The 18,999-nt window shown below is 34.3% G+C and overlaps 1 protein-coding gene across 7 annotated transcripts in view; it reads right to left on the minus strand.

Moving 5' to 3' along the window:
* ANKS1B (ankyrin repeat and sterile alpha motif domain containing 1B) overlaps window positions 1-18,999 on the minus strand; it is a 1,300,027-nt gene that overhangs the window by 1,101,913 nt on the left and 179,115 nt on the right. For 6 of the 7 annotated variants that reach the window (XM_030938488.1, XM_030938486.1, XM_030938484.1 and 3 more), the window contains exons 2-3: window positions 14,154-14,234; window positions 987-1,143 (exon numbers count right to left, since the gene is read on the minus strand). The exons of the other annotated variant lie outside the window; for it this stretch is intronic. In XM_030938488.1, the coding sequence (XP_030794348.1) occupies window positions 987-1,143; window positions 14,154-14,234 (238 nt within the window). The remainder of the gene's footprint in view (window positions 1-986; window positions 1,144-14,153; window positions 14,235-18,999) is intronic. 7 annotated transcript variants of the gene reach the window in all.

Here is an 18,999-nt window from a genome sequence, read left to right on the forward strand (position 1 = left end):
GTAGTTTTCTTCCCTTTGCTGTTTACAGCGATTGTTACTTTTTATCCTTCAGTCTGAATTTCAAAGTCTGGCAAAGTCTGCATCCCTTTGAACAATATGCTAATTGTGCTTTATTAGATATGCTTGCCCTAAAGTTGCCTACTTGCATTGACATTGGACAACTGCCAACCTGCAGCTTAATGCCGTGATTGTAATTCAATTGTTGGACTGCCTGCTGGTTTTCAAATACAGTTTTACAAAATGGGAACAGTAGGGGGCATGCAGAGCTCAAGATGTTTGTTATCATACTGTATTAGGGGACCATATTTTGCTTTCTGGAATCTGTGGTCTTATCTGTTTAGAATACTAACAATGGTATTCTTTTTAAAATATGTCCATTATGTGTAATACAGATACTATGTACTTACAAATACATTGTCTGTCAGAATCATACTGCTGCTGTGTTTTATTCAACTTATTCTGGGCCTATGTGTTTGTGTGTGTATATACCTATCAAAAAATTTTAACTTAATATGTGACAAGCAACTGTATATGCTATATTTCGCATTTTGACTCACCAGAGTACTTAACTGTGAAAGTGCTAAGTAAATGGTAAAGCATTATGCAAATGATAGGCATATCATTGTTTTAGCATTGAAAATAGTATTAAGAAACATTCTAATTCTCATTACAAACATGAATTCTGTTCTATCTTTAAATATTCAATGGCTATAAAATGGCTGATTATATAAGACAGGCAAAAATATCACAACTACTTCCTTTATGTAGGATTTTCCCATTAACAAAGTATCTTTACAAATGCCCAACTTAGTCCCTACACATCATATCCAAACACCAAAGAATTTTTCAAATTTCTCCTTTTAGGAAATTCAGCAATGGAAAGGCCTTTGAGCAGGGTAAAGATAAAAATAATCACATTTTCAATATTGCTTTGCCTTTGTAAAACTAGAAAAATTACATTATGAGCAAACATTTGGCAAGTGCACCTGTTCATTGACCCTGGAATGTGATGGTCCATGATGTATAAGAATCTTCACAATTTCCACATCTCCTTTCCAGGCAGCCAGGTGAATAGGAAAATACCCTTTATTGTCTGCTACATTTGTTGATGCCTCATACTGAAGTAGTTTGAGAACTATGTCCCTAAGAAGGAAACAACAACAACAAAAAAATAGGCTGAGCAAGACAAATTGCATTAAATAGATAATTTTAAAACAATACTAGATGCTGGCTGGGAATTTAGAGTAATCATTGAAGGTACTAAGACATACAATTGGGTTTCAAAGTTTTTGTATACTCAACATTTGGCTATTTTACTTACCTGGAAAACCGTCATCCCATGCCTCACACACACACACACACACACACACACACACACACACACACACACACAGACAGCGTGCATTGACTAACCAATTAAATTACTTAATAGAATTCATATAGGCAAAATTTAACTTATTTCATTAATTAGATGAGTTAAGTAAAATGAAGAGGATATCAACTCCCATTTTTTTTAAAGAGGTCTTTCCAGATAGCCCGTATCTGATATTTAGTTTGAAGGAAAAGTTGAAGTTACAAACACACTCCTTGGTTTACAAAAAAAAAAAGTTATAACACCAAGACATTTATAAAATGTACACATCATTCCTACAGAGAATTGGAATAAGAGATTTAAGGGGCATGTAAAAGAGAAAGAAAGTGCAGTATGTAAGGGACCCTGACAAGCTAACTGTAGTACTAGCCCAGGGTTAAAAAATAATTTTTAAAAATTTAATAACTTCTCAGTGATGGCACACAACACACTTTGAGTATGTCTTGTTCCTACTTCTGTATTCCTTCACCTTTCTTCTTCAAGCATAAAAAAAATTTCAAAAGGGAAACTCATTTAAAAGACAAGTTCCACCATTAATGCAATTTCAACACATAATCAATATATCCTACCTAAAAAATTTTGAACTTAATCCCCACCAGCTTTTCAAAGTAAAAATCCTGAACTGCATTACTCAACCTTAGAAAGAATTAATTAATAATTGTTAGCATACATTATATCAAAATATGTATCAACAATCAAAAGCAGTAATTCTAAACAAAACTGTATTTTCATTTGGATGCATTTAAGAAGCAAATTCTATTAACCCACTAAATGACACATATAAATATATATATAATTACAATATATAATAAAGTTGTTTCTTATATACAACAAATCACTAATGGGGAGAGTGAACATAACAGAAAGATTTACATTTAAATATTTCATAAAATCAGACTCTAGATGCAAATAACAAATGAAAAAATTTGGAGGAAATTTGAATAGAAGCAAGGTTAGAATTTTTATAGCTCACAAGAAAAACAGGTATGACATAACACAAAATTATGGTAAATGGTAAAACATGCTGTACAGAACGTGTCCTAAAGTCACAACATTTGACTTAATTGCTAAATGTAGGAAATCATGATGAAAAAAAAAACCAAAAATATGTTGTAGAAATATTTAGAAAGTTCCAAGGAATCCTAAATTGTCTGATGATATAATTTCTGAGAAATTAAGAAATAGATTTTAACATTTCTCTTTGAAAAACCAGCATTATTTTACAAGATCTGAATTTAGAAGACTTGGATTTGTGTCCCAGCTATGCAATCTACCTTAGGCTGTGATCCTGGAGAAATGATAATCACATACCACATAATGATAATTTGATCAACAAGAGACCACCCGCATATATAATGGTTGTACAAAAAGATTATCATACCTCATTTTTACTGTACCTTTTCTATGTTTTGATATGTTTAGATACATAAATACTTTATATATCTATCTTGTTACAATTGCCCACAGTATTCAGTACAGTAACATGCTGTGCAGGCATGTAACTCGGGAGCGATGGGTCATACCATGTAGCCTAGGTGTGCTATAGGCTACACCATTTAGGTTAGTGTAAGTGCACTCTATGATGTTCACACAATGATGAAATCGCATAATGAGACATTTCTCACAAAGTATCCCTGTCATTAAGCAACACATGACTGTACTTAGTCTCATTTTATTTTTCTTTTCTTTAGGAGATACTATAATAATAAGGTCTACTCAAAACTGGTAATAGCATTAAATAAGATAAAAAAGAATTCACTCAATAAATAGTAAAGCACTATACCAATATTAGCACTTGTCCCAAGTAAAAACAAAGTACTTTAAAAGTGAAATGAAATGCTTATAGCAAGCCACCTTTGAAAAAGAGAATCAGAAAATCAGAAGGAAACTTAAAGGTTATCCAGTTCACATGCTTCTCCCCATTTCCCTGCCAAGCAAGGGTTGTTATATAGGGTCTTCCATTCTGACATAAATAAATACATAACTTCAATGAGGTAATGAGAATTCAATACCTCTGAATAACAAAAGCAGATAAGAAAAGATCTGAAGTCCCAACTCTCTACTATTTACAAACTTGGTTACCTTGAGGAAATTAAGTAACCTCTGTCTCTCTTTCAGATATTGTGAAAATAGAATTTAGAGATTACATCTTGGTGCCAGTTTCAAAGAGTTATGGTGTGAATCAAACGATAGATATAATTGTAAAATTATGTATACAATCAAAAGTTGTTCTCAAGGCAGACTGTTGCAATGTTAAACAATTCCAGTGATTCCTTTTTAAATAAAATATTTCAGCATTTAAAAGGGAAAATAATACCAAAAGAAGTTAGTCAAATTAAATACCTGGATCTAAAATGTAGAATTTAGCCTACTACAAAACAGACTTCTCCAAGTTACTGTCAAAGACAACTGTGAGAAGAGAGCAATTTCATTTCTTAATACATAAGGAAATAAAAAATATATTCTGAAACTTCTTCTCCTGTAAAGCATTTCCTTTCAAGGAGAAAACAGAAAAAGCAAGATTGATGGGATAATCAATTCTATTTCCTTTTACTCTTGTTCCAATCACTTAGAATTTCATTTGTTCTTTGGCTCAAATTTTATTGACATTTTCTAATAATGTATGTGATCTATATTCACTCTTATTTATCAGGAAGATTTATGACAACAGTGAAAAAATGTCTATTTTGAAAACTGACTTACTAATCATTTGTATCTTCTAGTATTACCACCATCTAATATCTAAATCAGAAAAGAATAATCTGTATGTTTATAAAATAGCCTTTGGAAAACACTAAGATCCTAACTACACACTATTTTTATTTAAGTTTTGAATAATGCATTTATTTTAATAAATAAATATTTTGTTAAATGTGCTTATTTTTATTTTTATTTCAATAGTTTTTAGGACACAGGCGGTTTTTGGTTCCATGGATGGGTAAGACTTTAGTGGTAAATTCTGAGATTTTAGTGCACTCATCATCTGAGTAGTGTACACTGTTTCCAGCATGTTGTGTTTTATCCTTCATTCTCCTCCAAACCTCCCTCCACCAGTCCCCGCAGTCCATTATATCACTCTGTATGTTTTGGCATCCACATAGCTTAGCTCCCACTTCTAAGTGAGAATTTGGTTTTCCATTCCCTAGTTACTTCACTTAGAATAATGGCTTCCAGTTCCATCCAAGTTGCCACAAAAGACATTATTTCCTTATTTTTATGGCTGAGTAGTGTTCCACAGTGTATATATACCACATTTTATTTATCCACTCATTGGCACTTAGGTTGGTTTCATATCCTTGCAAATGCAAATGGTGCTGCTATACACATGCGTGCATGTGTCTTTTTCATATAATGACTTCTTTTCCTTTGGGTAGATACCCAGTAGTGGGACTGATGGATATAATGATAGATCTGCTTTTAGTTCTTTAAAGAATCACCATACTGTTTTCTACAGCGGTTGTGCTAATTTACAGTCCCACCAGCAGTGTAAAAGTGTTCCTTTTTCACCACATTCCCACCAACTTCCTTTTTTTTTTTTTTTTTTTTTTTTTACTTTTTAATTATGGCCATTCTTGCAGGAGTAAGGTGGTAGTTCATTGAGGTTTTAATTTTGTTTCCCTGATGATCAGTGATGTTGAGCACTGTTTCATATGTTTGTTGGCTGTTTGCATATCTTCTTTTGAGAAATGTCTATTCAGCCCCTTTGCCTACTTTTTGATGGGATTATTTGTTTTCTTCTTGCTTATTTGCTTCAGTTCTTTGTAGATTCTGGATACTAGCGCTAATTTGCAAATATTTTCTCCCACTCTGTGGGTTGTCTGTTTACTCTGCTGATTATTTCTTTTGCTGTGCAGAAGCTTTTTGGTTTAATTAGGTCCCATTTATTTATTTTTGTTTTTGTTTAAATGTGTTTATTTTAAAATTAAAATTTAAATTTATTTTCACATTTTTGTTCAAATTGAGCTCTACATCTTATTCAAAGATATCAGCTAATGAATTGGCTGAGCTCAGATTTCTAGTGTTAAAACATATTTGTGAAACATAAAGTTGTATCTCCGATCAAGTAAGTACCTGTCAGTTTTACTGAGTTATAAGTAGAATAAAGTATTAATCAACAAATTATGATTAATCATTCTTATGATATATCCATATGTATCAAAAGTAATATGAACTAAATAAGCCACTTTCATCCAGGCTCATTAAGAACAATTTAAATTTCAGATATAATATCTAAATTAGAAGAGTGGTTATAGTGTAGTACCAACTTAGTATTTTTTATTGATACATAATAGTTGTATATATTTGGGGGATGCATGTAGTATTTTGATATATGCATACAACGTACAACGACTAAATCAGGATAACTGGGGTATCCATTGCCTCAAATGTTTATCTTTTCTTTGTGTTGGGAACATCACAATTTCTCTCTTCTAGCTATTTTGAACTATACAATATTGTTAACTTTAATCAGTCTACTCTACTATCAAACACTAGATCTTATTCCTTCTAACTATATTTTTGTATTTTAACCAAATCTCTTCTCCCCCGCCCCACTTCCCTTCAAAGCCTCCTATAAACACCAATTAACTTTCTACTTCCATGAGATCTCCTTTTTTCAGCTCCCACACATGAGTGAGAGCATGTGATGTTTGTCTTCCTATGCCTGCCTCATTTCACTTAACATAATAATCTCACGTCCATTAATGTTGCTGCAAGTGACAGGATTTCATTCTTTTGTACGGCTGAATAATATTCTATTGTGTATATGTGCCATATTTACTTTATCCGTTCACTCGTTAATAAGCAGGTTGATTCCACATCTTAGCTATTGGGAACAGTGCTGCAATAAACTGGGGAATGCAGATACCGCTTTAATACCCTGATTTTTTTTTTTTTTTTTTTTTTTTGGATATGTACCCAGCAGGGACATTGTGAAATCATATAGTAATTCTATTTTTAGTTTTCTAAGGAACCTCCATACTTGTCTTCCATTGTCACTGTACTAATTTCATTCCCATCAACAGTGTACCTCCATTCCCCTTTCTCTGCATCCTTGCCAGTAGCTATTATATTTGTCTTTTCAGTAAAAACCATTTTAACGGAGGTGGGATGATACTGTGATTTTAGTCTGCATTTCTCCAATGATTAGTGAGGTTGAGCATTTTTTCATATGCCTGTTGGTCATCTGTAAGTCTTCTTTTGAGAAATGTCTATAATCTTTTGCCTATTTTTAATGAAATTATTTGTTTTTTTGCTATCGAGTTTTTTAGTTCCTTATACGTTCTGGCTATTAATCTGTTGCTGGACAGATAGTTTTCAAATATTTTTTCCCCATTCTGTTGGTTGTGGAAGCTGGGAAAACTGAATAACCATATTCAGCAGAATGAAACTAGATCTCTGTGTCTCAACAAACACAAAAATTCAATGAAAACGGATTAAAAATTTACATCTAAGACCAAAAACTATGAAACTAGTAGAGGAAAACATTGGGAAAACACCTCAAGACATTGGCCTGGACAAATAATTTTTGAGTAAAACCTCAAAAACATAGGCAACTAATGCAAAAATAGACAAATGGGATTACATCAAGTTTAAAAGCTTCTACACAGTTTTTTTTTTTTTTATTACATCAAGCTTAAAAGCTTCCACACAGTACTTTTTTAAATTATTATTTAGGTTGAGCCTTATAGCTTATTCTAAGGAATCCACAAATGAACACATTGTCTGTGCTTGGTTACCTGGCATGAAATATTCACTCATTGATTGATGAGCATTTGGGTGGGTTCCACGATTTTGCAGTTGTGAATTTTGCTGCTATAAACATGCATGTGCAAGTAAATTTACTAATGTAACCAAATACCACCTGGACCCCCATAACTTACTGAAAAAATAAAATTAAAAAAAATATATTCATTGGGACTGTGAAAAAAAGAAATATTAAGTTATGTTGCTAATCAATATCTGTAGAATAGCAAGCAGCAAAATAATCCCTATGTATTAAATGTAAAGTAACATTTTCTGATATCCAGCATTTGACAAATAACAGATACTCTAAAATCCTAAAGTAATTGTGATTGACAAGAACATAGAAAAAAATATTTCAGAAAATGGAAATGGAAATGGAATAATACTTTCCATTTCCTAGGAACAAAGTAAAACATCAAATTAAATTTAATAACATGCAATGTAAATAACTGCAATATTTTGCAGCTTTAAGCTAATACATGTAAGTTCAGGTAAAAACAGGAATTCTAGAAGTACTGATTTTTGCTAGTATATTTAATTCACACCCATTTCTGAAAGATATAAATACACATCTGATTAATAAAAAATGTATTTCAGTAAGTTCAGCATATGCTCTGAGCAAAATTATAAATTGGGAAGAGTCAACCTTCAAATTTCTTTGCCTCAACGGCAAGATTCCCTGTAATTAAATCACAACCAAAGATGTTTATTTCATACCATCCTCTCTTGCTTGTTGATTGAGTCCAAAGAATTTCAAAATAAATGCAAATCATCTACATATGGATGCAGAATTAACAACTAATGAAACTCTCAGATTTAATAAGGTCCTTTTGATTTCAGATTTTCTTGACGCTTTTACTTCTCTCTAATGGGAATAAAGTTGCAGATGTGTTCAAGATGGTCAAAAGATTTCAGGACAATACGTCCCATTTTCTAACTGAAGTTTCTTTACATATTGAATTCACTCTCATAGATTTCTAGATTACAGAGTGAATAAAGGCAAATTTTAAGTAGTCTGTATCTTTATCCAGGAAAAAAGCAAGCTGACTAAAGATGTTTCTAGTTATTCAAAGAGCAACTTCAGAGACCAGATTATACAATTTTTAGAGGAGGTATGCCTCTTTTATTAGAAAACCTAAGAAAGATCAAATCAAAAATACAGATAGCTTATTATATGGATTCTAGATCCAATTTGATACACAATTTGGATTACAAATAATGATGTCTAGCATGCATTAAATACTTCAAAAGGTAGAAGAATAGAAAATACTTTATGTGTATATAAAACAATATATATATTTCAGAGATACAATAACGATTTGCTGATATTTTTCAAAACAGCATGCAAGTATCACAATATACCAAATATAGTTTAATAACATTAAACTTAAGAAAATAAATAAAGGACTATCTGTTAAGTAGAGAAGAAAAACACTGAATTAAAATATGAATATACAGGTTTAGTATAATCTCACAGGGATATGATTATTACTAAAAATAAAAGATGAAGAGAGGAGAAAAGTCAGAAAAAAGGAAAAGCAAAGGAAAAAAGGAAGGAGGGAACTAGGGAAAGAAGAGGAGAACAGGGAAAAAGGGATGAGAAGATGTGGGAGGCAGGGAAGGAAGGCAGGCAGGCAGGCAGGCAGGCAGGTAGTCTGGCCAGCCAATTGCTGGCCAAATTGAATTTGTACTAGAAATACATGTGATGATGACTCCTCCATATTTTAAAAAGAGAAAGAGATACAAAGAAATAGGTATCTACCCTATCTATGGAAACAATTTATAATACTTGCAGTAAATTTTGTTCTATTAACCATGTTTTTTCCCTATCAGTTGATAGTAATAATTTTTTAATCTGTAATTACAAATAACCCAGGAAATCACCAGTAGTGTGCATTTTCCATTGTGTTCTGATCTGAAGATGAATTGCTCAATATGAAATAATGCATTTCAGGTACAAAATGCTGCTTCATTTGTGGATTAACTAGCATTGATAAACAATGGCTCCCAACGAAAATGTACAAAATCAGGAAAACTGGTTTAATTTTCAGTATGAAGGCTTTAGATTATACGTTGGGGGTAGGGGAACAGTTTGTGCTCAAAGCAAAAGAATAAACTATATGACCCTGAAACATTACTGCTGGCTCTATGATTCTATGAACTTTAGCCTACCAATCATGTTTATGGAAACAGTCTATAGCAGATGGATACAACAATAGCAACAAACATGGAAATGATGTGTTTCTGTGCAGACTGCTAAGGCTTGCTTGGGAAGAATACAATATAATCATTGTTACTTACCTCTGCTAAGTGAGAACGCAAATAAAAGAAACACCCTTCTTCTCTGGTTCTCAGATACATTCTGTGACACTATTTTCTCCTTCAAATATCTTTTAAACCAATATTAAAATTAGTATTCCATGTAAACATATGACAAATGATTATGGGAGGCAGGCCAGAAATATATAATGTGACAGAGAAGAGCCAGGGAGAGTTTAACAACAAAGGGGAGATAATGCAGAGAACTGGTAAAAGCATAGACTCAGAACCAGAACACTTAAGCTTTAGACACAACCCCACTTCAATATCTACATGGCCATTAAGTCACTTATCTAAATGGGCATTGTTTCTCCATCTATAAAATAAGGGAGGTGAGAGGTGTCAGGTAACATAAGTGATCTCTAATTGCACAAGTTCACAGATAATTTAAACATGCAAAATCAGGAAACATATACTGTACATGAAAATCCCAGTTTCAGAAATGTAGCATCATAGTGCATAACTGAGCCATAAAAAATACCAACACAGTGTACCATTCAATGTTATAATTGTAAGGAACAATCGAGAATATCGAGCCAATCTATTCAAGCTATTGAACTGAGGCCTAGAGATGTTACATAAATGGTTCAAGATCACACAACTAGCAGAGATGGGGAGATGGGGTTAGAATTTTCCTGCTTTTTCCAAAGCCTATAGGATGACACCAAGTGAAATCTTACTAGAATTAAAAAGAAAAGATAAATGAGACCTTTCTGATAAAAGCACAGATATATAATTCCCATAGACTATCTGTAATTAAAGGGATCTTAAAAGACACCTAATCAAGTTATCTGTTTGTGAGAATCTTAATGATTGCTATTCAATTTGCTTAAATTATCTTCACTTTCTAAATTGCCAAAAAAACAAAAATTATGTCATGGGTCACAGAAAAAAACATATCTCAACAGTTAGAACTTCATAGACTGTCACGTATAAATCAGTATTTAGTAAATACTTCACTGAAAATCCAGGAGGGATATGAATGCTAATCCATTTTGGGACAATATTATTTTGAGAAGTGCTTAGTTACCAATGCCAATCTGAGAAGAACAAGAAAAGCAGTATGCCTCAAATGAAAGGTCAGGCCCAATATATCCTGCCCATTAGATGTAATAGTTTATCTTCCCAATTGGAACTAAAAAATATGATAGTGGCCTGAATCCATAATTCAGATAGCCAAGAAGCCATCAGGATTATACTACTTGGGCTGATTTGTCTTTGTTCCTGATGACTCAGGTAAAAAAAGAATAAATAACAATATCCTCCATTAAAATATTTAGATATCTGGACATACTTTTCATTCTATAAAGGAACAGAAAAAAAAGATCTGGCAAAATAGTTCTAAATGAGATGATATAAGACAATATAGAATAGGAACTGAATAAAAATAAATATAATTTGAGAATTCCAATACTAAAAATCTAAATAATGAAACATAAAGTTTATAATAGTTTGTGTAACTCAGGTGATTATCTAAACAGACTGATAGCATTAAACTTATACATTTTAAGAGGAAAATGTCATAGTGATCAATAATGCCAAAAAAATAAATTTCTTGCAGTAAGAGCTTTATGACCACCAAGACTAAGATTAAGTACGAAGAAGACCCTTGAATCTCCATTCACAGAAAAAAAGAAATGTTAGGTGAAAAAACAAAAGGTAACTAGCATTTTTACTTTTTAAAAAATAATTTCAACTTTTATTTTAGATATATGCAACTTTTATTTTAGATTTAGGGGATATCTGGGTATATTGTATGATGCTGAGGTTTGGGATACAATTTATCCTATCACCCTGATACTGAGGATAGTACCCAATAGTTTTTCAACCCTTCCTACCCCCTCTAATGGTCTCCAGTTTCTATCGTTGCCATCTTCATATCTACAAGTAGCCAGTGTTACATTCCCACTTGTGAGAACATGCAGTATTTGATTTCCTGTTCCTCCATTAATTCACTTAGAATAATAGCTTCCAGCTGCATCCATGTTGTTGCAAAGGATACAATTTCATTCTTTTCATGGCTGCACAGTATTCCATGGTGCATATGTACTACATTTTCTTTATCTAATCCACCACTGATGAGTACTTCAATTGATTCCATGTCTTTGCTGTTGTGAATAGTGCTGCAATGAGCAAGCAGGTGCATGTGTCTTTGTGATAGAACAATTTATTTTCTTTTGGATTTATACCCTGTAATGGGAATGCTGGGTTGAATAGTAGTTCTGTTTTAAGTTCTTTGAGAAATCTCCAAACTGCTTTCCAGAGACTGAACTAAGTTTTACATTCCCACCAACAGTGAATAAGCACTCTCTTTACTCTACAAAAGATGCCAACAGTTGTCATTTTTTGACTTTTTAATAATAGCTATTCTGACTGGTGTGACATCATTTCTCTGTGGTTCTGATTTGCATTTCTCTGGCAAATAGTGATGTTGAGCATTTTTTTCATACACTTGTTGGCCACTTGTATATGTTCTTATAAGAAGGGTCCATGTCTTCTGAGTACTTTTTAATGGGATTATTTGATTTTTGCTTGTTGAATTCTTTAAGTTCCTTATAGATCCTGAATATTCAGCCTTTGGTAGATGCATAGTTTATGAATATTTTCTCTCATTCTATAGTTTGTTTACTCTGTTGATAGCTTCTCTTGCTGTGCAGCTCTTTAGTTTAATGAAATTAGGTCCTACTCATCTTATTTATTTATTTATTTATTTTTGAAACAGAGTCTCACTCTGTCGCCCAGGCTGGAGTGCAGCAGTGCAATCTCTGCTCACTGCAACCTCTGCCTCCAGGGTTCAAGCAATTATCCTGCCTCAGCCTCCCGAGTAGCTGGGACTACAGGCACATACCACCAAGCCCAGCTAATTTTTGTAGTTTTAATAGAGACAGGGTTTTGCCACATTGGTAAGGCTGGTCTCAAACTTCTGGTCTCAAGCTATCCGCCTGCTTCGGCCTCTCAAAATGCTGGGATTACAGGCATGAGCCACCACACCTGGCCTCAATTTGTTGTTGTTGTTGTTGTTGTTGTTGCAATTGCTTTTGAAGTCTCTATCATGAAATCTTTGCCCAGTCCTATATCCAGAATGGTGTTTCCAAGGTTTTCCTCTAAGATTCTTAAGTTTGAGATCTTACCTTTAAATCTTTAATCCACCTTGAGTTAATTTTTGTATATGGTGAAAGGCAAGGGTCCAGTTCCATTCTTCTACATATGGTTAGCCAGCTATCCTAGCACTATTTATTGAAAAGGGAGTCCTTTCTCCATTGCTTATTTTTTATCGATTTTGTTGAAGACCAGATGGCTATAGGTATACGGCTTTATTTCTGAGTTCTCTAACCTGTTCGTTGGTCTATGTGTCTGTTGTCATCCCACTACCATGCTGTTTTAGTTACTGTAGCCTTATGGAATAGTTTGAAATCTGCTATCGTGATGCCTCTGGCTTTGTTCTTTTTGCTTAGGATTGCTTTGGCATTTGAGCTCTTTTTTTAATTCAAAATGAATTTTAGAATAGTTTCTTCCTAGTTCTGTGAAAAGTGACATTAGTAATTTGATAGGAATAGTACAGAATCTGCAGATTGTAACTAGTATTTTTTAAAGCAGTAATTACCACATCTAAAAACTAAAGTGATAGTCAAGCACGGTAGCTCACAATCGTCACTTTGGGAGGCCAAGGCAGGTGGATCACGAGGTCAGGAGTTCTAGATCAGCCTGACCAACATGGTAAAACCCCGTATCTACTAAAAATACAAAAATTGGCCAGGTGTGGTGGTGGGCACCCATAATCCCAGCTACTCAGGAGGCTGAGGCAGAAGAATCACTTGAAGCCAGGAGGCGGAGGTTGCAGTGAGCCAAGATCATGACACTGTACTGCAGCCTGAGCAACAGAGTGAGACTCTGTCTCAAAAAAACAAAACAAAACAAAACAAAACAAAAACCATGAAATGATACAGATCTGGGAAAACTAACTTGGTCATTCACACAAAGGGAAAACAGAGATGAGGGGGAGAGAGAGGAATAGGGTCATTTTTCTTCTGTAGGGGAGGACAGAACATCTGAATCATTTGGAGGACTCATCACACTTTAACTCTGTCACTAAACCATTAGGATACCTAGCTAAAATACTGGAAATAGAGGTTGTTATGACTACACATTCTTTCACTCTCCATAATGTATAGTATTACATTATTTGAAACATAGTTTTACACATTAAAAAAATTTAGGGTTGCGAAATCTAAAACTAGAAAGATAATCGTGAATGACAAAGATAAAACATTTTAGCTAAATAAGGATTTTGAAGTGGTTCACATAAGTGACTAAGGCTCAGAATAGTGGGAGTCTGCTAAGATTGCACTCCTAGTAAACTCTCATGTTGGGTGAATACAAGGAGACACCAAAAAAGGTAGAGGGGTGTTATCAAGTGGTTTTATCCCATTCTCTCCCCAAAGCTATACATGACTGGCATGGTCCTGTCAATTTTTCCATTCTCCCAGCGTGATAGTTGAGTATTTTAGAGCATTTCTTTCAGTTTACAGTCTGCACACAATTACACTGAGCAACATTTCTACCAAGTCTAACTTGTCAGTATTGTCACCTGGTCCCTTTCCAAATTCATCTAAGCCCATTGGACTCATGGAAACATGAGAAAGGTATCGTTACACATAATTAACTCCATCACATGTAACTAAATACACACAATTCTGTCCAAATAAGTGGCACTTACTTATGTCCATTTAAGGCTGCATGGTGTAAAGCAGTGTAACCCGAACTGTCTGTGCAGTTCACATTGGGGCCTCGCCAGATGCTGCAAATAAAGCACAAGCGCAGAGTTAACAGTGAAGCAGGATCTTGCCTTGAAAAACAAAAAGAAGCCTGGTAGCCCCACAGCCAGCAGCAGGTTGCAGATAAAAATTTTAGCATGTGGAAAATGATTGCCATTTTCCATGGATTCCCCTCAGAACATCAACTTCATTTACTTGATAAAGGGAAACTAATAGAGAATGCAACTATTAATATCTTCAGAAATTATTAACAAATGTGTGTCCATGGTCGTGCATTGAAGTCTGGATCCAAAAATTCCCTATTACTTTCTATCATTACTTAAATATTAGAGGCAACTAACATTCAGCTACTATATTCCATTCCAATGAATAAAGATTTATGAGACCTGCCTCATGCCTGTTAACACACTCCTTCTGAGGTGGCAGTGATTTATATAAGTTATAAGATATTTTTGCATTGTGGGAAGAATATAAAGTCTTTTTGCTGTTCTATTGCAACCAAGAAAATGTAATCAATATTTCATACTTGAAAATAAAATGGAAGATTTGGACTGTTGTAAACCATGAGAAGATCCTAACAATTTTGCAGTCATCATTGATTTTACTATGCAATATATTTTGGAGATAATGTAACTTTATAAAAGAGTCTCTTTTTGATAACTACAATTAAGTAAACTCTTTAACTTTTGGAAAATAAGGCACTGAAAGACACTTTTCCGAAAATAGAACAAAAAAAATTGCTTTATCTGATGGTCACAGTGATATCAAAACTATCAAAGATAATATCTAATGATAAACTAGTTCACACATTCACAAAACATTTATTGTACACCAATTGTATGTCACATATTGAGCTAGGCACTGGGAGCACAAAATCATAACTCAAGGTCCTTCTTTACAAGAACATAGTGTAATGGAAAAGATAGACACACAAACTAATAATTACAAAGTAGTAAGATAATCAAGGTACCAGAGAGCACACAGGCATCTCTGAAAAGAGATGAATGGCTATTCCAAACAAGGGAGCGTGGCAGCATTAAACTAAGGTGGCTCAATGAAAATGAATAGAATGTGCTTATTTGACAGTTAATTAAAAGAAGAATTAATAAAACACATGGGTCAACTGGAAGAAGGTGGGAAACTGGAAGCAGAAGTCTAGAGATGACTCAGACTTTAGGCTTACATGACTAGAAAAAATTACAATATTAACTAAGATGTGAAATGAAAAAAAGAGCAAAATCTGCTGCAGGGAGGACAATGCAGGATGCAGAGAAAACAATGACTCCTAGTTTGCAGACGTTAAATTTTAAGTATCTGACTTACTTATACAGGTTAAATGCAATCCCTATCAAAACCCCAATGGCATTCTTTAAGAAATTGAAAAAACTTCTAAAATTCATATGAAACCATAAAAGACCCCGAATAGCCAAAACAATTCTGAGAAAGAAAAACAAAGTTGTAGGCCAGGCTCAGTGGCTCATGCCTATAATCCCAGCACTTTGGGAGGCTGAGGAGGCAGGTTCACTTAAGCTCACTAGTTTGAGACCAGCCTTGGCAACATAGTGAGACTCCATGTCTGCTAAAAATAAAGAATTAAAAAAATTAGTCAGTTGTGGTGGTGCACACTTGTGGTCCCAGCTACTCAGGAGGCTGAGGCAGGAGGGCTGCTTCAGCCTGGGAGGTTGAGGCTGCAGTGAACCACAATCATGCCACTGCACTCCAACCTGGGCAACAGAGCAAGACCCTGCCACCACCCCGCCCCCAACAAAAAAAAGAAAGAAAAAAAATTGGAGGCATCACACTTCCAGATTCCAAATTCAAGGGATATATATATATACAACAAAATATTATTCAGCCCTAAAAAAGAATTATATCTAACCATTTTCTATGACCTGGAAGACATTATGCTAAGTGAAATAAGCCAGACACAAAAAGAAAAATATTGCCTGAAAATATATGGAATCTGAAAAAAAATCAAATATACAGAGATAGAGAACAAAAGATTGGTAGGGGGAGTAGAACGGGAGAAATAAATGTCAGAGGATACAAAGTAGCAGATATGTAGGATGAACAACTGTAGAGTTCTAAAGTACAACGTGAAGACTACAGGTACTAAAATTGTGCTGTATACGGGATTTCAGCTACATGAGTAGATTTTAGCTGTTCTTACCACAAAAACAAAAAATAAAGGGTAACTCTGCGAGAGATGGATATTTTCATTTGCTTCACTGTAGTAAACTTTTTTTCTATCTGTATGTATCCCATAATATGTGTATACCACAAATATACACGATAGAATTTATTTTTTAAAATATCACAATGAGATACTACTATATAACTATCAGAATTGTTATCTTTAAAAAGACGTCACAAACCTATATTGACAAGGATGTAGATCAACCAGAGTTCACACACACACTGCTAATAGGCACGTAAAATAGTACAACCACTTAGTGAAACAATTTGGCAGTTTCTTAAAAAGTTATATACAAATACCATACATATTATACCATCAAATCATACCACACAAATAACATACAAATACCATGTAATCCAATCATTCCATTCTAGGTATTTAGTCAAGAGAAATGAAAGCACATGTCCATATAAAGATTTGTACATTTAATATTAATAACAGCTCTATAGGCAATAGCCTAAAACAGAGACAACCCAAATGTCCATTAGCTGGTAAATAGATAAATTGTGATACATCCATACAATGGAAATAAAAAGAATTAAATACCCAGAAAAAAAAGGAATTAAATACTACAGCATTGGTTGAAAATCTAAATCAATTAGATTCTCAGAACAGCAGAGCAGCTGCCCTTTGATTCTCAGAACAGCAGAGTGGCTGCCCTTCAATCACCCCAGCAGAAAGGGAGACATCCTTGGGCACAGATAAAATGCATGATCTCTGGACTAGACCCCTGATTTGTAGCCTTCATCAACTCCTGTGATGTAAATAGTTCAACTTAACTCAGCGATAGGAAGAGATGCTAACAACTGCATTTCACAAGCAGACACAAGCCAATCCAGCACACCACTGAAAGGCTTGCAACCATCACGTCCTAACACTATGAACTCAGAGCTTCCCATGAGTTTTTGAAAACCTCCACTCTCAAATATGAACAAATAACCAAAGACATCCAATCACTTGAGGAAAGCCTTTACTATTAAAGAAGCAAAAACAAAAAATTAGGATCAAACTACAGAAAAAAAGAAACCTAGAGAAAATTTGGACTATGCATGGAGAAGAAATTTTCAAAAATAGTTATCATTAATACCATCTCAGTATCAGAAAAGATAATGAATGTAAGAACAATGAAATAAAAAAGAAAATCAGAGATAAAATCAGTAGAAGAATTAAAAATAAAGCTGATAAGGCCAGGCACGGTGGCTCACGCCTGTAATCCCAGCACTTTGAAAGGCTGAGGTGGGCAGATCACCTGGGATCAGGGTTCGAGACAAGCCTGGTCAACATAGTGAAACTCCATCTCTACCAAAAATACAAAAATTAGCCAGGTGTGGTGGTGCATGCCTGCAGTCCCAGCTACTTGGGAGGGTGAGGCAGGACAGTCGACTGAACCCGGGAGGCAGAGGTTGAAGTGAGTCAAGATCACATCACTGCACTCCAGCCTGGGTGACAGAACAAGACTCTGTCTCAAAAATAAATAAAAAGTAAAAAATAAATCTCATGAAGTATCTCAGATACTTAGAAAGAAAAAGGCAAAGATACAGACAAATAGAAGGGAAATCATAAGAAAAGTAGGACACCCATTCAGCAGTTCCAATATTGAAAAATAGAGGTTCTTAAAATCAAAACACAGAAAACAGCAGAATGAAAACAATGAAAGACATCATTTTAAAAATTATCAGAACTTTAGGACAATAATTTACAAAATAAAATATACATGGGCCAGTCACGGTGGCTCACGCCTGTAATCCCAACACTTTGGGAGACTGAGGTCGGTGGATCACCTAAGGTCAGGAGTTTGAGATGAGCCTGGCCGACATGGTGAAGCCTTGTCTCTACTAAAAATACAATAATTAGCCAAGCATGGTGGTGCATGCCTGTAGTCCCAGCTACTCAGGAGGCTGAGGCAAGAGAAATGCTTGAGCCGGGGACGCAGAGGTTGCAGTGAGGCGAGATCATGCCAGTGCACTCCAGCCTGGGCAACAGAGTAAGATTCTGTCTCAAAAAACAAAAACAAACAAAAAAAAGTACCTGGATAGCTTTGACAAAAATTCAAAAAACAAACAAACAAACAAAAAGACAAAGAAATAACTGAAGTGAGTCCAATATGGTCTTTTAAATTTCAGCTAAACAAATTCCTAAAACACCCATCCAGGGCTATTCTCTTAATTTATTTTCCTCTTTCAACTCTAGTCACACTAACAACTCTTCACTATTCAGGAAACCTAGAATGAAGAGAAATTATTCATACCTATTACTTCTACTTCAATCTGCAACCTTCAGTTATCAACCTACACTCCCCAAGCTCTTACTACGACCAAGAAAATACGAGTCCAAGAATCGACCAAAAAATGAATAAAATATCATCTCTTCCTCCAAAGAGCTGACAATCTATTAGAGAAAAATATATACAGATAAATTACAATACAAGCAGTGACCATAGTGCCTACAGCACAGAAAACACCTAATAATTGTTTGTTATCAATCTTCTTCTTGTTCTTATAAAATACACGTTACAATAGAAAAATCTTTAACTCCCTAAATTAATACATCTGTTTAAGACAACTCCAACAAAAATCTCTATGGAGTATTTT

This window comes from Rhinopithecus roxellana, chromosome 10 (genome assembly GCF_007565055.1).
Source record: "Rhinopithecus roxellana isolate Shanxi Qingling chromosome 10, ASM756505v1, whole genome shotgun sequence".
NCBI classification, from domain to species: domain Eukaryota; kingdom Metazoa; phylum Chordata; class Mammalia; order Primates; family Cercopithecidae; genus Rhinopithecus; species Rhinopithecus roxellana.